The sequence below is a fragment of the Phalaenopsis equestris genome, unplaced genomic scaffold, assembly GCF_001263595.1.
Source record: "Phalaenopsis equestris unplaced genomic scaffold, ASM126359v1 Scaffold001238, whole genome shotgun sequence".
Taxonomy (NCBI): domain Eukaryota; kingdom Viridiplantae; phylum Streptophyta; class Magnoliopsida; order Asparagales; family Orchidaceae; genus Phalaenopsis; species Phalaenopsis equestris.
The window spans coordinates 71659-90712 of NW_018165677.1; the positions used below are offsets into that span (position 1 = coordinate 71659).

Sequence of the window (19054 nt, forward strand, 5' to 3'; positions counted from 1 at the left end):
AAGCACCGAATAAGAAGGGAGAGAAGGGCAATGCCAAGGGCAAGAGAGGCGCGGGTGAGAAAGATCGATCGTAAAGCTAAAGCAAAGAGAGGGACATGGTTTCAAGATCGAAAGGGCGGTGGGGTAATAATCTGTAAAGGAACGCGGGCCGCAGGGTCAATCACGCGGCCACGATCCTTCGAAAATAACTTCCATTTCGCCCGTGCGTTTCCGGATTGCCCACCTAATGCAATAACCAAATAATCCGTCGGCGTTTTGAAAACGCGATACACGTAAATTAGCTGCCCCAAACGGTACCTAAATCTCCCATTAATGATGAGATGGGAGAAAGATACATTACCTTGGTGTGTCACGAGGCTGGTACCATGTTCTAAATTACCCTCAAGGTGTTTCTTCAATACCTCAAGTTGTTCCTTGGTGAATGGTTCATATAAATATTTGTCAGCATCATTAGGTTTGCTCTGTTAAACTTTCTTTCCAAATTTAGGTTTTCAATCTAAAGGTTTTCCATAGAGTTTCCAACATTAATCTTTGAGATGCCCAATTTTCATGTAATAGTGTCATGTGGGATGTCTCTTCTTGAGTTTTGAATCATGGGAAGAAATATGGGCGTACAAAGCAAAGCTTTTAGCACTTAATGAACTCTCATTTCATGTCAACATCAACTTCTTTTGACCATCCACTCCCTTAACTTCAACAAATGCTTCACGAGTAGTTGGAAGATGCTTAATTCCCATGATCCTCCCTCTCATTTCATCTAATTTGTTAGTTCTACCAGGAATTAGATAGTTATTCTCTTCTTGATGATGGACTTGAACATCACGACATCATGTGAAACTATGGGTGTAAAGAAGTTGAGTTGAGCTCGAGCCACCCTCGGCTTGAGCTTGAGATTGATTAATTTTAGTGAGTTTGAGTTCAAACTCGAGCTCGAGTTTAAGTCTACTAGTTCGAGCCAACTCGCAAGCCAGCTTGTTTATTAAAAAAATAGAAAATAATAATAATTTAAGGTAATGATATAATAAAATGACAAATAGAATGAGCAATTATGAGAGTAATAATAAAATAATCATTTAATATAGAATACAAATTTTTTTAATCGTTTTTAATATTTTAAATATAAATTTCTCAAGTTTTTGAGTATATTTTATAAACAAATCGACTCACGAACTAACGAGTTGAGTCGAGGCTAGCTTGAGCTTGACCTGTTAGCTCATTCAGTTCATGAGCAACTTATCAAGTCGAGCTCGAGTCGGCTTGATTCACATCCTTATGTGGAAGTTTCCACACATAAATCTCTACATATCTAGTTACAGCCAATACTTTATCAAGGTGTTGAAATATTGAGTAACACTAAGCTCTTCTTGACGAAGATCATGAAGTTTGGTCTCGATCTCAAACAAATATGTAATATTCTTGGTGCTGGAATAAAATTTACTTGCAGACTCACAGATGTCTTTGACAGATTTATAGAGCAAAAAATCCTCTTCCATTTAAGTGGTCATTGGTTTGATTAGCCAATACATGATCATATGGTCCTGAATCTTCCATATGCGATGGTTAGGATAAATGAACTTAGGAACTCCGTTCTCTTCCGTGAGATGTTCCTCCTTTCCTTTCCCACACATGTACATAGACACGACTTGGAAAAAGTTATGTCCATTGAGTTTATGATTTGTGATATATGTAGAGAGTTCAAGAGCCGTTTAGATAGAATTCCTGAACTCTGATTCATAACTAATCTCCCAAGAAGAACTAATCGCTTTCATCCCATACTTGGTCATAAAGCCTATGAGTATTTAGGGCTGTTGCAGGAACAGAAGTTCGGTGGCTGTTGTCGTTGCTGCTAAAGGAAGAGAGGACATGTGGGTGCTGCTGGAAAAGAATAGTCAGGAGAAGGGGGCAGCAGGAAGAATCCAACGAAGGAGGTTCTGCCGCTAGAAAGATTCTGGTGGCAAAAATGAACAGGAGAGGGGCTTAAAGGGAGAATCTGGCAACAAAGATGAACAGAGGAAGGCTACCCGGAAAGTTCCAGCTGCAGAGAAGAGCAGAGGAGGGTCTGCAGTCGACTTCTGCAGCCGGCTGAAGGGATTCCGACAGCTATTGGAGGTGTTCCAATGGCTAGAAGAAGCTAGGGTTTGTTCCCACACTCTGATACAATGAAGAAAAACCGGCTTAGGAAAGAAAAATAATAGCTTAGCTTCATTATTGTAACATAAGATTATATATGTAGAGGAACCAATGCACTCCTAATTTACAATCATAGCAAAAAATATCTAATAGAAATATGTGAAGTGAATAATTCTAATATAAACAAAAAACATAATAGGAAAGACTAATCAAGGACTTTCCAAAGTTGTTTCCCCCCAATCCTTTGATGACCGGCTGACCTACCATGGAAGGGAGACTGATCCCTTTTCCTAAATTTCCACAGTTAGAGGCCGAAAACTTAACTTTTCACAGTTTCCTCTATAAAGCGAGTTCTTCACAGGTTTAAAAGCTTTAAATGAGAACAAAATTCTTGAGGTAAAAATATTATCTTGAGATTAACTGACAGAGATTTGTAATTAAGATAAAAATTCCATTCAACTGAGGACTTTGATGTTTTATTAGGCTGTATACCAAAGATCAAGGTTTCAAAGTGGGCAGGTGGAGGAAATCCATCGTGGTGTTAACATAATATTTATAATGGAAAATCTCTAATATGAGGAGAAAATTACTCAAAGGTCAAATGTTTGCACATTTCTACAACTATATTGAGTTTCCATATGAATGCTTATAGAATTTTTTCATATTGAACATACTAATGACAAATAATGCTGTCAAAAAGTCTAGTATTTTGCGTTTGATCATCAGTTCGAAATAACTTTAGAATATATAGATAGAATTTAAGACTTTTGATTCTCCAAAAATTTATTATGCATAATTATCTAAATGCTAATACTTACATGTCGAACTATAACTCAAATGAATAAAATTTTAAGTTATATAACAAATTGTAATTATATTCATTGAAGCTATTTTAATATATTTTAAGATTAATAAAAATCACGCTAAAGATTAGAAAATGATTTATAAATTGTTGAGGAAAAATCACTTGTTTGCAAAATTTTTACAATGTAAACTTTAGTTAAGAGTAGCATTTTGGGGTCTCGATAAATTCAAAACATCTAGTACTTTGCATTTGATCGTCAATTCTAGATAAACTCATGTTATGTTCATAGAATATATGCCACTTGATTGTCAAAAAAATTATGCATTATCAAGTATCTAAATGCAAATATTTAAATGACAAGAAATATTCAAATGCATAAAATTTGAAGCTATATAATCAAAGTTGTAATCATATTCATTGTTGATATTTTTAATATATTCTAAAACTAAGGGAAATCACGTTGAATATATAAGAATAGTTTTAAAATTATTGATAAGAATCAATTATTTACTAGCTTTTAAAATGTGAATTTTGGCTAAAAATGTCACAATATTTGGGTACATAATAAGAGGCTAAGACATTTAATAAATCCTTAAAAGATGAAAAAATTATTAAAATAATCTAAACCAAAGAATATTACACAGTTTCATACTTTTCTAGGTTTAGCTATATACTGCAAAAAGTTCGTTAAGGGAATCTCAAAGATAGCATAGCCTTTATCTAAATTGATACGATTTGAATGGACGAAAATTGTTAGTAGTATTTAAGAACTAAAAAAAGGGCATACGACAATTGTGCAAAAAAAATTATATTTTTAATAATACATCATTAAAAGAACCAGGATGTGCTTATCATCGAGGAACAAAGAAATGATTGCTATGTCTCAAAACAATTAAAATCTAAAGAAAAATAATATCTACACGCCTATCCTCATGTAGTTGGTACGAATAATATAAAAAAATTGTCAAAATAGCTGGTAATAAAGTAAAATGGTTTTTAAGAAAATTCTTAAATAATGACTATAATCTTTATAGATTAAAAGAAGAGACATTTACATAAATACCACATAATTCTTATGAATTTATATATATATAACACTTAAAACTTTCATATTTATATATATAACTCCTAAAATTTTAATATCACATAAAAATACCACCATTATTAAATTTTTAAAAATGAAATACACCTGTTTATGCGTAAGTTTATGACACCAAAGTGTAATAAATGCAAATATCAAACTTTAGGAGTTAGATATGTAAATACATAAGAATTGCGCAGAATGTATGTAAATTTTGCTAAAAAAAATGCACATGCTACTCAGAATCAAACAATATAGCTTACCCTGAAAAGATCAAAACGTGAAAAAAGCACACTGCATGACATATTTTTTGATCCTTCAAGCATATTTAGGATCTGTAAGCACAAAGTAAAAATTAGATGTCTTCCACATAGAACGAACAAAGAAAAAATTCAAAAAAGAGTTATCAGGTAACCTCAGGATAAAACTCTTTCCTTTCTGGAAGAGAATAGATAATCAAATTCGTTATTCCACGAATCTGCATTAAATAAAATTTAATTAAAATAGTCACATAAACATCACAAGAATATAATCAATAACAACGCTACACTTCCACAGATTATTGGTTATCAAAACAGAAATGCGACCCCTAACGAGAAGTAACATATTGTCCTTAGCCACAATTTGAAGTCTAATCTGACTGAATGTGCGTTAACATCATGGACAATGAATGAATCAGAAATCATTAAAAATATAATATAATAAATTGCTAAGCTGCAAAAAGAACCTTATATCTGTGGTAAAAATGAGCTCTTTCAGTGTAAAGCATGATCTTTCGCTTTCCTTCAAAAAACCAAAGGCGTGAGCGGGACACATCACTTTGTTTGGTGTACCTAAAACAAAAATGAAAACAATAATAAGAAGAAAATTATCAAACAAAAAATTCAATTTCTATAGATAGATTTGACAAAATCAATAATATGACATAAGAGATTCTAGAAGTTTGTAACCTAACTTATAAAAGACTAAAAGATATAAAAAGTTGAAAATTGACTTACTCGCCAAGCAAACAAAAGGAAGCATTCTGAGATTTTAAGAAGTTTCGTATCCGCACAAATTCAAAGTAAGAACTAATAAATACCAAAGTGCCACCCTGACAAAAAATAATCATGCCATAAGCATTGAAATAATAAGAGAGTAAATGACAACAAATGCACAGGTCTACAATGTAAACATGAGAAACATTCGTGTTGTCACAAATAGTCAAAATCTTCTTAAAGAGAAATATTCTGACACAGAAAATGCTACTCTTAATTGTATGTTCCCTTTAATTAAAAGAGAATTCACATGTCAAGAAGATGAAAAACAAGATCTAGGAGGTAAAGGTGTGTAAGGTCTGAAGTACAATATAAGATGATTTTAAAGGACACTTGGGCTCTCATCATTATAACTTCACAGTTGCATTTTCTGAAAATGAAAATAGATGTTCATAGTTCTAGAAATCTAATAAATCAATAGAGAAAGCTTTTTCTAAATTTAGGGGAAAAGAATCTCCATATGACCTTTGAGATTTGAAAATAGCCCCAACCATAAAACTTAGAAAAAAAAAAGAATTACGAGAAGATGGAGGTCCAAGTTTTAAGCAATCTCTTAGTAAAAGTAATAGTAAGATTGCATGCATAAACCCCGCCCCAAACCTTGCATTAGTGAGAGATCCATGCTCTGATTAAGAACCCTTTAGAAGGTTTCTTAGGGGGAAGGGCTCCCTTAATTAAATAGACTACAAAATCTTTTCAAATATAAAAAACAAAATGTTATTTGCTTCTAGACTTTAGAATTATTACATATAAACTTATTTGGACCAACCAGCGTCAACAACCTACGAAGGAAACAATATAGATATGTTATTGTAAATGTCTTTGCTAGATACACTTGATTATAAATTTAGTTGGTAAGACTGATGCCCGGCTAGAACTTACAAATTGTGGTAAATGGGTTAGGAAAAGAAGGCCTTGATGATGTCTAGAATTAGAAGTGACTATGTTCGATAAATCATAAGTGATTTTAAACTTTTTTGTGATAACCATTAGATTAGCCATCAATTTTTCCATCCCATGATACATCGTAGTAGAGTGATGTTGTAGAACAGAAGAACATTTCCCTTGTAAACATGGTCAGGATTAACACCTGCTCCAATCAATTATTAGGAAAACAAAGGACAGTAAGAAAATCTATTATCTCATTTTCATGTATTTGGATGTAAATGTCTTTGGAAAGAGCGACAGCAGCAGCGGGATTGGTGACGCCATCATCGTCGGAGAGGCCGTTAACATCCGCTTCGTCGCTGTGGCAGTCATCGTCGATGCAGAGATCTCTGACTTCGACGATTGCTGGCAAGATGAAGAAAGTGTTGAGGCTTAAATCGTCACAGAAGAGCCCCAGAAAGAACAATAGCCCTCAAGGATGCTGAAGAAGTCAATGACAATTGGGGAGCTCATGGGGATACAGATGAGTGTAAGAGCAAACTGATTCGCAGATGAGAGCATGGGCTGCTCAGGATATCTGCTAGCCAGCTTGGGAAACGTGTAGAATCCATAATTTTGCCACTTAAGTTAATGCAACAATTTAAAGCTTCTGATTTTCCAGACTAGCAGGAGTATGAAGCTTGGCAAAATAGAAATTTGAAGCCTCTTGAGACTGAATTGCTTCTACACCCTCTCATAGCATTAGATAAATCAGAAGCAGCATCCCAAAGGCTTAGGCAGATCATGCGTAGAACTTCAGAGAGGCCAATAGGGACTGGAAAGAATTCTGGAGCCTTCCCTGCTGGCAAATTCTCTTCTGCAGTCTTTCTCGATGTCGGAATTTCCACCGGACCTACCAGCTGCTGGCTAGACCTCCTACTAAGAGCACCGAACCTACTCGTGTGACCGGTTCTCTCCCCTATAGCCTTTCCCGCCACCGGACCTCCCTTCTGTAGGTTTCTCTTGCCGCCGGATCTACCCCTGCAGATTTTCCTCTACAGATTTCAGGCGGCTGTACCTCTTCCTTGAAGGTCCCTAACAACCAGAAACCATCTATTTCGACTAGAAAACATCCTTGTGGACCTTACCGACACCTTCCTGCAAGCCACAAATTTCTGTTGATCGCAAATTCTGGCAGCCACCTCTGTGGCGTCCTCTGCCATTTCATACATGGATTGTGGAAGCGAAGAGAAGCATGTTACAGAGGAGTTCATCTTTGTTTTGCTTTCAAAATGACTTGAGGAAGTTTATTAAAAAAGCGAGACTGGATGCATCCTTGAATGGAATCCCAACAATCGACCTAGATACTCTTCTTCGTTTGTTTCTTCCCTAATGTCAAAAACTCTATACAAGCCCTCCTCCAGAACTTTTACCTGCAGCAGACCCTCCTTCAGAGCTTTTCCTACAATAGACTCTCCTTCGAAGCTTTTCCAGTATCAAACCCTCCTCCAGAGCCTTTTTTGTATCAAGCCCTCCTTCGGAGCTTTTCCTGTAATAGATCATCCATCGTAATTCTTCCTGCAGCAGATCAACCAGAGCTTTTCCTTTTTTCTGCAGGTCTAGTTCATACCCACAACTTTTTTTGGAGGTTTTATACTTCCCTAGAAACTTCTCTATAATATTATCTGTACCGCCTACCTACAGACAATGCAAAAACTGCAGTCAACTAGAAGTCGATTTTTTCTGCAGGCTGTCTGCTTCCCAGCAACCTCTCCTACAACATTACCTGCAGGAGCCTTCAGCCTACCTACAAATACTGCAGTTACCTATAGACACTACAGTTATCTACAAATACTGTAGAAACTGCAGTAACAAACAACCGCAGTCAACTAGAAGTCAGCCTTTCCTACAAGTTGTCTATTTCCTAACAAACTCTCCCGCGACATTACTTGTAAGAGCCTACCACCTATCTATAGACACTACAAGAACTACAGTCAAAGACAATCGCAGTACAGAATGACGACTTTAAGTTTTACTTTACAAGATCTTCCCCTTCCATTGTTTGATGTTTTCAAATCCAAGTTGAACAATATTTTAATCATGTTTCAACTTGAGGGGGAGTGTTAGAAATTATATTAGGAAATAATTTATTATCGTTAAAAAATATGAGGATTAGATTTATTTCCTAATATAACTTTCCTAATATAACTTTATTTCCTTAATATAACTTTATTTCCTTTTCTATTTTAGATTTATTTTCTTAGATTGGATTTATTTCCTTTTCTATTTTAGACTTTCTATTTTATGAGGTTTCCTTTATCTTCAAATAATTAATATGAATTGATTAATTGAAGATATTAAATGTTATACTTTTCCTTTCCTGTTATTTCTTTTTTATTGTCTTCCATATTCTAGGATTCATGTAAGGGTTATTTGCACCATCTTTCATATCAATAAAAATATTCTGTTGAATTCTGAAAATCAACAAACAGATTAAGAAAAGTAGTTTGAAACAAAGCTTTATTAGTAGTTTTGTAGCCAAATAGAAAGAATAGATTTTAAAAAATCGTATGGCCTGGTGACTAGAGCAAAATCCATCAAGTTGTTGAGATTTGCTAGCTTTAAGAACTTCCAATCTATATTAATTGAATGCAAAAAGTTTAAATAATACAAGTAAAAAATATGCATCTATAAAACACTTCAAAGATGCACTTATTACTATCATCCCGAGCAATTATATAAATTTAAGAAATCACTTTATTGACTCAAGCAAGCACTCAGAACCTCACCTGACAAGTTCATTTTTATTCGGCATAAGTTTTACTGGGGAAAGGATATACACAACCTTATTTATCTAATAAGATTACTAATGACATGAATATTACTCAAATTTATGTGGAAGGCATTTTATTTATAGTAGTTAATAAATATCTTTATAGAGAATTTGTCACATCATGATGAAACAATTGAAATAAATATATGATGTGTCAGATCAACTTCTTGGACTACAAGTTGTTCAAAAGGTAGGTGGCATCACCATATCTCAAATATAGTATATTAATGATCTTATAACTCACTTTGACACTAGAGAATTTAAATCTACATGTTACTTCATGAGCCCAATAATAAAGTTAGACAAAGGAGAGAAGGGTAATTCGGAGAATTTCAAACTCCTTAAGAGGAACAAATGGCCGCTATTTACAGAACTCTTAGTACCTTAAAATTAATATTATAATTGTTGTCGGACTATGTGCTTGATTTTAAGTCAATCATAAGAATACACATTTGACCTCCATTAAGGGGATCTTTAGGTACATCAAAGTTTTTTAATATCAAAAGAATGAGCTTACTTGTGAGCTCATTGGTTTTTCTAATGTCGATTATGCAGGTTGCAAAGTAAAAAAAAAAGTCTAATGGTGATATAGATGGGGATGTTATTAATAGATTTTAAGTTGGTTGGTTGAAGTGAAGGAATGCATTGGGCTTATTTTGTGATAGAAAAGTACGGCTCAATCTGAAAGAAAAATTTTATAAGATGGTGGCGAGATCTATAATGCTCTATGGCACATAATGTTGGCCTTTAAAATAGAAAAATAAAACAAAGTTAAGTGTTATTGAGATGAGAATGCTTAGGTGGATGAGTGGCTTACAAAATGCGAAATGAATATATCCGTAATAAGGTTGGTGTAGCTCCGATTGCGGATAAGATTAGAGAGAGCCGTCTTAGGTGGTTAGTCACATTAAACGTAGACCATCTGATGATCTTGTTAGAAGAGTAGATGTTTTTGATTCGACTTTTGTTAAGAAAGGAAAATGTTGACCTAAAAAGATTTGGGCATACTGTATAACAAATGATCTTGATCTATTAGAATTAAATGAAAATATGATACTTAATAGGACGCAATGGAAAAAAAGGTTTCATGTAGCCGACCCCACTTAGTGGAATAAAGGCTTGTTATTGTTATTGTTGCTGTTATGATTATCTATTTATTTATAGTTTAAGAAAAAGAAAAGTTAGGTTCATTAATTCACTGCATAGGAAGAGTATGTGGCTGAAGGTAATTATATCGCACTAGTACTTAAACTAGCATTAAAAGCATATAAAATTAAACTAGAATAAATAACCATTATATGGAATAATACTAGTGTTATAAACTTGACTAAAAAATCCACTCAACATTTATTAACCTAATATAGAAATTTAACATCAGTTCACAAGAGACCGTGTGGTTCAAGATGTTGAAATAGAATATGTTTGCATTGATCAACTTCTTCACAAAACCCTTACTTGAGGATCATTTTGCACAATAGAAGATGTTCAAGTAAATTAGATCCATCACTATTGACTACATCTAACTCTACTAATTTCATTGTGTATTTATGGAGGCAATGTAGCAATTCAAAGAAAAAATAGAATCTATAAAACAATAGAATTAATAAAATCTAGGAAATAAGTTCAACAGAGACAAATCCCAAATTTAAAGAAATTATATTAAACATCAAATTATGTACAACATTCTATAACTAACTTTTGAAAAAAAGACTTATTTTATAGGATAATTTACATAAATGCAACACAATTTTTATGCATTTACATCTCAAAAAAAAAAAAAAAAAAGATTATATTCAATATTCAAATTATGTATAACACCTTATAGCTAACTGTTGAAAAAAAACTTCATTTTATAGGGAAAATTTACATAGACAAAAAAGCAACACAATTTTAATACATTTACAATACTAACATCTAAAGTTTGATATTCATATATATAACACCTTAGTGTCATAATCACATCCAAGCATATGCATGAAAAATGTACATTTCATTTCAAAAAAGTTTGGACTATGGGCATTTTTTATGTAATGTTACAGATTTGTGTTTTACAAGTAAATATTGAAATTTAGGTGTAACATGTATAAATGCAAAAGAATTGTGTGGTATGGATATAAATCCCACCATTTTATATACGAACACCCTCTAATAAATTAGATTTAAAATAAAAAATTTATGTTTTTGAGCTTTATAGGCATCCATTATCTTTAAATGGCCTCCACAAACTTCATGAGTCTTCGCCAACCTCTGTGCTTGCTCCGTAAAGTGGTCAATTTTGTTCAAATTTTAAATGATTATGAGGCCTAGATCATGATTTTATAAGTTTACAAATAGACACCTTACTTAAAAAAGGATATGCACCTTCCCTTTCTCCATTCAGGTCAGGTAATTTTGGACTTTTTAGGCCAATTGGCAAGTTTTTACAAATAATTAAAGAACGAAATATCTCAATAAAGAATAAGAGTAAAAAATTGATGAGTAAAACATACATTCCTACATGCCAAACTAAAGTGGTAATAAGCAAATTCTTACCTCTAGTGAATCCTTCAGCTTAGGGAAGACCTGCATAAATAAGGTAATTATATTAGCACAGTAAAGTTTAACTGAAATGTCTAAGAAGCTTGGAAGTTCATGTTCATACTTGCACATCCATATTGAACCAACTGTTCACCATGAGAACCATCTGCTAAAATTAGTGTTGCACTTCCAAGAGAACAGCCCCACAAGAAAATTACTGTATCAACCATTGTTTAAAGGGAAAAACTAAGTTGGATTCAATCCCTTCACTAACCTTCCAAATAATTGCCAAGTTTGAATCTTGTTTGAGAAGCATTTTCAGTTTTAAAATTATAAATAGGGTGTGTTAGCTTATAATTGTGATATCATTCGAGAGAGTTTTTAAAATTTCATGAAGCTCTAGGTTGTTTGAACCTAGTGAGAGAGATATATAACCTTAGACCACTCAATCCCTCGGACACAACCCTCGAAGGGAGCAAAATAACGCCTACGACTGTCTTAAACAAACTCACGCCAAAAACAAACTCTAAACTCATATGAAAATAAATATTAAATAAGAGGATAACTAAAAGTAGTCCAAGAGGACCGAACAACTCCTCAGAAGGGAGAAAACTCGGACCACTTTGGGGTTGATGCAAAGCAAGTGTGTTGTTGCTTTGTTTGTGCGACTCTAGCGTTGGGAGCAGGAGTGCTCCCATGTTAGTCTCCAGGGGTTGGGGGAGCATTGACCTCATATGTCAAAGCTTCTGTCTCCGTATAGAATGACGTTAGATTGACCCAAATGAAGATAGCGAAACTAGCGTAATCTCTAGGTAAGTCAATCCCATCGACGCTGTCATTTCAAAGCACATTTTGATAGAGCACAATCTGAGTTGGGAACGTTGATAAACGAGTATTCTCATGAATTAAGTCATGAGTCATTACATCTATAAACTGCTTTTCTCATTTCTCGTGCTCTGTTGGACGTATCTGATAAATAAGCATATATGAGGCGCATATGTCATCCTCAAATTTAATTTACGCCAATAGAAGCATTTTTAGGCATTCAAGGATTAAAAAATTGCACATAAAATGTACCTTATTGACAATAGAGGGTGCATCTTTTATAATGCCTTCAACATATCCGTAATGATCTTCTCATTAAGAACATTGAAGACAACATTCTTAGTCAAGGAAAAACTAGCTTCTAGTGTTTTTCTATCCATCAACTCTCACTCTTTTTAATCCATATTAGATGACCTTGATAACTTCAAGGATTGATGAAGCTTTCTTTGATAATGATAATATTTTATTTACATTGTCTAATAGTCGAACTTTTGGACATCAAATTTGTTCATAAGATTTGTTGATATTGACTTTTTGTCTTTCATTACTTAAATTTTCGTGTAGATTAGCCAAAGCAATGATACTCTACTTGTTTGAATAGTAATAAAGTTCAAGTAAAAGAAACCAAAGGAGGAAAAAAAAAGTGAAAGATCACAACCATAAAACACAAGTTTTCATGGCTCAAAGAGATCTATTTACACATAATAATTCAAATAATCTATCAAGTTTCAAAAGTGGACATATATTACACTATTTATAAATAAAGATAGATATACAAAATTATTTATGTCAATGATTAAGAGAGAATGCAATCAGTCACTATGCCCCCCCCCCAAAAAAAAAAAAGAAAGAAAGAAAGAAAGAAAGAAATAATAATAATAATAATAATAATAAAAAAACTGAATGTCACTACTTGTTTGAATAGTAATAAAGTTCAAGTAAAAGAAACCAAAGGAGGAAAAAAAAAGTGAAAGATCACAACCATAAAACACAAGTTTTCATGGCTCAAAGAGATCTATTTACACATAATAATTCAAATAATCTATCAAGTTTCAAAAGTGGACATATATTACACTATTTATAAATAAAGATAGATATACAAAATTATTTCTGTCAATGATTAAGAGAGAATGCAATCAGTTACTATGCCAAAAAAAAAAAAGAGAAAGAAAGAAAGAAAGAAAGAAATAATAATAATAATAATAATAATAAAAAAACTGAATGTCAAGAAAAGATATTGCTGCTACTAGCCTCCTCTAGTGCGAGCATCACCTCCATTTTAAACAAGCAGATGATCTCCCTTCTACAAACACTTGAAAAAAACCCTCCTTTATCCTTAGGTTAGCACCGCCTATCCTCTCCCTCTATTTTCACTTTACTTGTAGTTGTGGAGATTAGGGCTGTCAAAAAAGCTTATTGTTCGTGAACAGTTCGTGTTCGGTTCGCCAATGAGTTCGTGTTCGGTTCGCCAATGAGATGCGTTCGTTCGTGTTCGAATCGTTATTGTTCGAAATATAAAATAATTTAAAATAATTATATATAAATAAATTTATGATATTTAAAAAAATCAAATTTTATAAATTATAATATATATAATAAATTAATAATAGTATTATACTAATATACTATATTAGCAATATATTAAAATAGATATTAAATATTTATATAATATAAGTTATATAATTAATATAATATATTATTTATATATATTAATATTAGGGATGTCAAACTAGCTCATCGTTCGTGAACAGCTCATGTTCGGCTCGTTCGTTAAGAAACGAATACGAACAGTGACTTCACGAACAATTTCAAACACGAGTTTATTTCAAACAAACTAAATTTTAAATGAACCAAACACAAACACAAGCTCTGTTCGTTCGTGTTCGGTTCGTTTACACCCCTAGTGGAGATGACCTTCAACACCATACAATGATTTCTTATATAATGATTAAAGTTTGTAGAAAGCAAAATTGTAAACATTTACTAGATTTTGGAAGGGAATATAACTATAATCGATAGGTAGATGTGGCGGGTAACAAATTTATAGGGATTAAATAGAAGGTAGAAGAAAAAAACATGAAAGAGACAAGTACAAAAATTTATCTCCACACGCCAACACAAAACTCAATTACCATGAGAACATAAACTCAGCTAGAAGTCATTTAAAAGTATTAAAATTACAATTTTAATATTTATTAAAAAAAGTTATTAAATATTTTGAGGTTTTTATAATAAAAATGATCAAAATTAACTGCGGAAACTAACGAATGCGATAAAACTTGAACTTCTATGATGAGAGTAAAACTGAAAAGTTTAATGAATTTAAAAACTTATGCGCTATATCTTATATATCAAATTTAATCTCATTACTTATTTCATCAATATTGACATGATTATATATGATTCATCCACGACGTTCAATTCTATGAAGGTATTTTATTATAAATAGTAATTGATGCTCAATCTTATTCATGCACTTCACAAATTGTGGCAAGATCATAATTCTACGGATTAACTAAAATAGAGCTAGAAATATAAGAGCACGCTGACTTAAATTAAGAAAAATGAAACATGGGTTGGCATGTCTTTATGTGCTTCCATCTTTCACATTTAATATGATAGATTTATTACATTCCAAAGATCCATCTTAATTCATATTATCGAATGAAATGCCAAAAATAGGCTGCTTGTTGCTCTTTCTGCTCATTGAGAGGTTCATGCAATATGAATATTTACATTTAAAAAATTTGTAGAGTTCACCATAAACATTTAAGCATGCATTGCACCAACATGATGCTTTCTAAAGCATTCATCAACTACAATAAAAATGGTCAAGAAACTAACCTTCTTAGAAAAATATTCGAGCCGAGCATTATCAGTATCAATTATTGAAGAAGCTTCAAATCTCTCATACACCTGCCAATAAGTTGTAAAATAAGAAATTCAGCAATCAGTGATACTTAAACATAACACAAACATAAGCAGATAATAGGGCACAAGCTGAGGAAAAATGATACATTCCCTCGGTCAACATCAGTAAAAGAAAATTGAACTACAAAACAGCACAAACAAATACTATGGTTGCACCTATATAGCCATGACGAAGCATAAAAATAGGCACCAAGATGCCTTACAAGCATTCTTTCAGAAAATCAAAAATAAATTCACAAGTTAGTTTAGGTTGGAGGAAAATTTAATTAAAAAATAATAGCAAATAAAATTTTAATATTTTATGATCATATCTAATAATATTTAGAACTTTGAAAAGTCTTCAAATAAACATTATTCATATAGAGACTCAGCAGATCAATTACCTGGCGTACTTGAAGCAAAACCTTGTGAAGAACACCTTTATGCTTGCCAATCAACTTCACCTGAAAAAAATAAAATGATATCAATTACTCTGCAAGACTTTCTAAAGGTTATTTTTTTAAGTTGCATACCTTCCCTTCATAGTTAACACAAAGCCTGTTGAATAGTGCATTCATCTCTGAAATAATAGTAAGATAAACAGTTAGGTAAACTTAGTAGTTGTTTCATAACAAAAAACATAAAAAGGTTTACCAAAACTGCAGTGATAAAATAGATGTAAACTACAAAAGAGGAAGCACTTAAAACCATTAAAAGATTCTAGTTAAACATTAAAAGAGGCCAATCGGTCATTTTCTAAAAAACTTTTGAGCAAAATTAAAAGATCAACCGAAACAATTCTGGAAACATGTTTTTGGATTGGTTTCACAAGTCCCTGATACAAATTTGTGATTTTTTTTCCAGTTTCACGCATTTTGCTACAGCTTAAATTTCAACAGTAGTTTGCTAAATGGTTTTCATAAAACTCAACAGTTGCCAAAAAAACTCTTACTCAAGAAAATACTCGCTAACAGCCACATCATTATTTAAAGAGTAATCACAACAATAGAGTTATTTAGCTTTTTAAATAAACAAAAATCAAAATAATACACTGCACTACATAAATAATCATATTAATAAAATAAAAAATAAGTAAATTCAACTAATTGATATTATTAGAGTTACTAATACATATAATTATTTTCAGTACGTGCTAAATGCAAATAAACTCAAAAATCAATGTTGACACATGATTATTTTCTTTATAGCACGTATGAATCACTTTATAGCCACGACACATTTTGACAGTCATTCAAGTATGTAAATTATATACAGTACAAAAAAAAAAAAAAAAAAACATATTTGCAATTTACATGATGCCCTATGGATACTGATATATATATATATATATATATATTTGAACATGAGTTAGTTTAATAAGAAATTGAAACTGAGTACACCAAAAAATATCAAAACAACATCAAACAATAGAATTGAATACGTTTGAATTCGCCATTTCTCTGTTTTCAAAATGTTGATGTAAAATAAAAAATATTTAACAGTTTTGTTTTCATTTCCTGTTTTTTGAAATAAAATGGTTGGTTTCCAAAAGGGACAATTTCCCGAATAACACCCAAATCTTATCTATTTATAAATGCCACCTTCATTACCTATACTCATCAAATTCCCACCTAAATATCGAAGTTCATGGAAAAACCCAAGCACATAGTTTTCACTTTTGTCGAACTCTGACGGTTTAATTGTGAACACACAAATGCCTGGCTTGGTAATTTATTTTTCTGGAGAAGCTTCATTAGCGCATACGTAATATACCCTGCTTGAAATTTTGAAAACACCAATAAGCTTGTTTCACAAGTTTAAAAAACAACCCCAAGTGACTATTTCAATTAAATTATCTAAAAGTCAACAGATTAGGGTTAATTAGTGTATAATAAAGTCATTAATATTTTACAACATTTTAATTATGATAACTAGGAGAAGTAATTATATAATAAACTTAAAATATTTTTAAAGCTAAATATTAAAGGTAATTAGAGATTAACTAGGGTTTAAATAAGATCATTGTTTCATTTATTTTTTTATTAAAATATGTAGCTCTAGAAAAAAATTCATTAATTAATTATTCTTACAACATTTAAATATTAAGACAAATGAGCAATCAATTAGGATTTTATTATGATTATTAATATTATAATTGTAATAATTTATAAAAAGAAACAAGGTAAATAATTAATTTATTAATTAATAATATTAATTGATGAACAATGAGTCATTCATACAATCTAAAAATACATTAAAGTTTTAAGTTTACTAAAAAGTAATTAGTATTAATTATGATAATTAATTTAATAATTAATAAATAAATTGATACCAGCGTTAACCCAAACCACAAAAGAAAAATCAAATATTATTATTGAAAGCAAATAGAAGATAACAATTAAACATACTTGAAGAAAAATTACAACAAACATGACATATTCTCACAATAGGGCTCGATCTCGAGGTGGTGAAGGAATGCTATACGGTCAGGGAGCAGAGCTAGGTGGCTGACATAAGTTATGGACGGTTGGAATAGCAAAAGGAGGGGACCGAATTGCATTGGCAGCGAAGTGGAGGGTTGGAACAACGAGAGAAACCGAAGAAGAAGTGATGCTGTCTGGTACAGGGGTAGCAAGCAAGGACTGCACGGATAGTAGGATAGGCTGCAGTCAAGGCGGCAACAAGTTAGAATGCTAGTTGCACAATAAGAAACAATAGATTTACCATTTTTTGGATGGCAGTAGAGACAGTCGGCGACTGAGAAGGTTGGGAAAGGACAGAGGGAGTTGTGTTGGACGAGAACGAGGTAGGGAAGGAGGATGTAATGCAAAAACTATAGAAAACAACCAAAAGAAGCTGTTCTTGGAGGCTGCAATAGGGAAGGGGCAGTAGGGAGCAATGTGGGAGAATGCAGAAAGGGATAGGAGAAGTTAATCACCATCTCAAAAGAGAGATACAACCGAAGCACCACCCAATCCCTTAGATATAGCCTCGAATGGAGAAAACAAATGTCGACAAATATCCTAAACAAAATCATGCCAAAAAACTTCCCTTTAAATCCTAATACAACATTAATATAGGAAAGGATTAGAGAGAAAAGAAAGGAGATGATGAAACTGACTAAAATTGGAAAGGAAAAGAAAAAAAGGGTTGCTCTGTTTGATCTTCGCGCGACAGCGGGAGCTGCAGCTCGCTCCCGTGTCCCACTCATAAGTGGGAGATGCTCTCGAATCAGTCTCCAAGGATTGAGAGAACTTTGGCTTCATTCATTGAAGTTTTTATCAACTCATAATATGGAGTCAGGTCAAGCACGCTGCAAGCAATATAAATGTAGCAATCTCCTTGTATGTCAATCCTGCAAACATTATCGTTTCAAAGGACATCTTGGTAGAATTTGTATCCACCCTTTTTTTTGACAAAACTTGAGTTGGAGCTGCATGGATGGGTATCCTCATGAACCAAGGCTCGAGTCATCAATTTTGTAATTGACTTCTTTCACTCATCGTACTAGCTCAAGTGTATCTGGTAAACAAACATGTAGGGAGGATTCAACTCTGAGACAAAATCTATGGTAGGTTGAGCAACTCTAACTAGCAATCACTCTGAAGAGACCTCTTTTTATTTTCTGAAAGGATCTGGACACCACTGTAGATGCTCTTTCCCGCTAAACTCCTAAAGCAATTTCCAACATTACAAGTCATCCCTTTTGTTTGATCATCTGACGATGGCCGCATTGTTGAATTGACTATGTACTACCCAAATAACTCCCTAAGCTCTTCCAACAATAGCTCAAAGCTTCTCATCTCTAATATGCTGGACCTACCTCAGTTGGGGCAACCCAAGAGGTAGGCTATAAATCTGAAAAATTTTGAAATCTTCTTATCTGATGTCTAATAACGACCCCTATGGCCTTTCTGGACATCCAATGTCAGTCTTGTTGATGCTCCTTCGAACGCTTGCAAAAATGTAGTTTAAGGAACCAAAACCTCATACTAAAAATGTAGATCGAGACACTACAACCTTATACTCTTGTATGAACACCTATTAAC

The 19054-nt window shown here is 32.7% G+C and overlaps 1 protein-coding gene across 3 annotated transcripts in view; it reads right to left on the bottom strand.

Annotated features, from left to right (window-relative positions):
• Positions 1 to 19054, bottom strand: part of LOC110033618 (U3 small nucleolar RNA-associated protein 25) — a 110801-nt gene that overhangs the window by 4416 nt on the left and 87331 nt on the right. For all 3 annotated transcript variants that reach the window (XR_002294967.1, XM_020737654.1, XM_020737655.1), the window contains 8 exons: positions 15539 to 15585; positions 15410 to 15469; positions 14940 to 15011; positions 11286 to 11315; positions 5015 to 5109; positions 4744 to 4849; positions 4432 to 4494; positions 4280 to 4351 (listed from right to left, as the gene is read on the bottom strand). Coding sequence is in view for 2 of the 3 variants with exons in the window: in XM_020737654.1 (XP_020593313.1) it covers positions 4280 to 4351; positions 4432 to 4494; positions 4744 to 4849; positions 5015 to 5109; positions 11286 to 11315; positions 14940 to 15011; positions 15410 to 15469; positions 15539 to 15585 (545 nt within the window). In the remaining variant the exon portion in view is untranslated. The remainder of the gene's footprint in view (positions 1 to 4279; positions 4352 to 4431; positions 4495 to 4743; positions 4850 to 5014; positions 5110 to 11285; positions 11316 to 14939; positions 15012 to 15409; positions 15470 to 15538; positions 15586 to 19054) is intronic.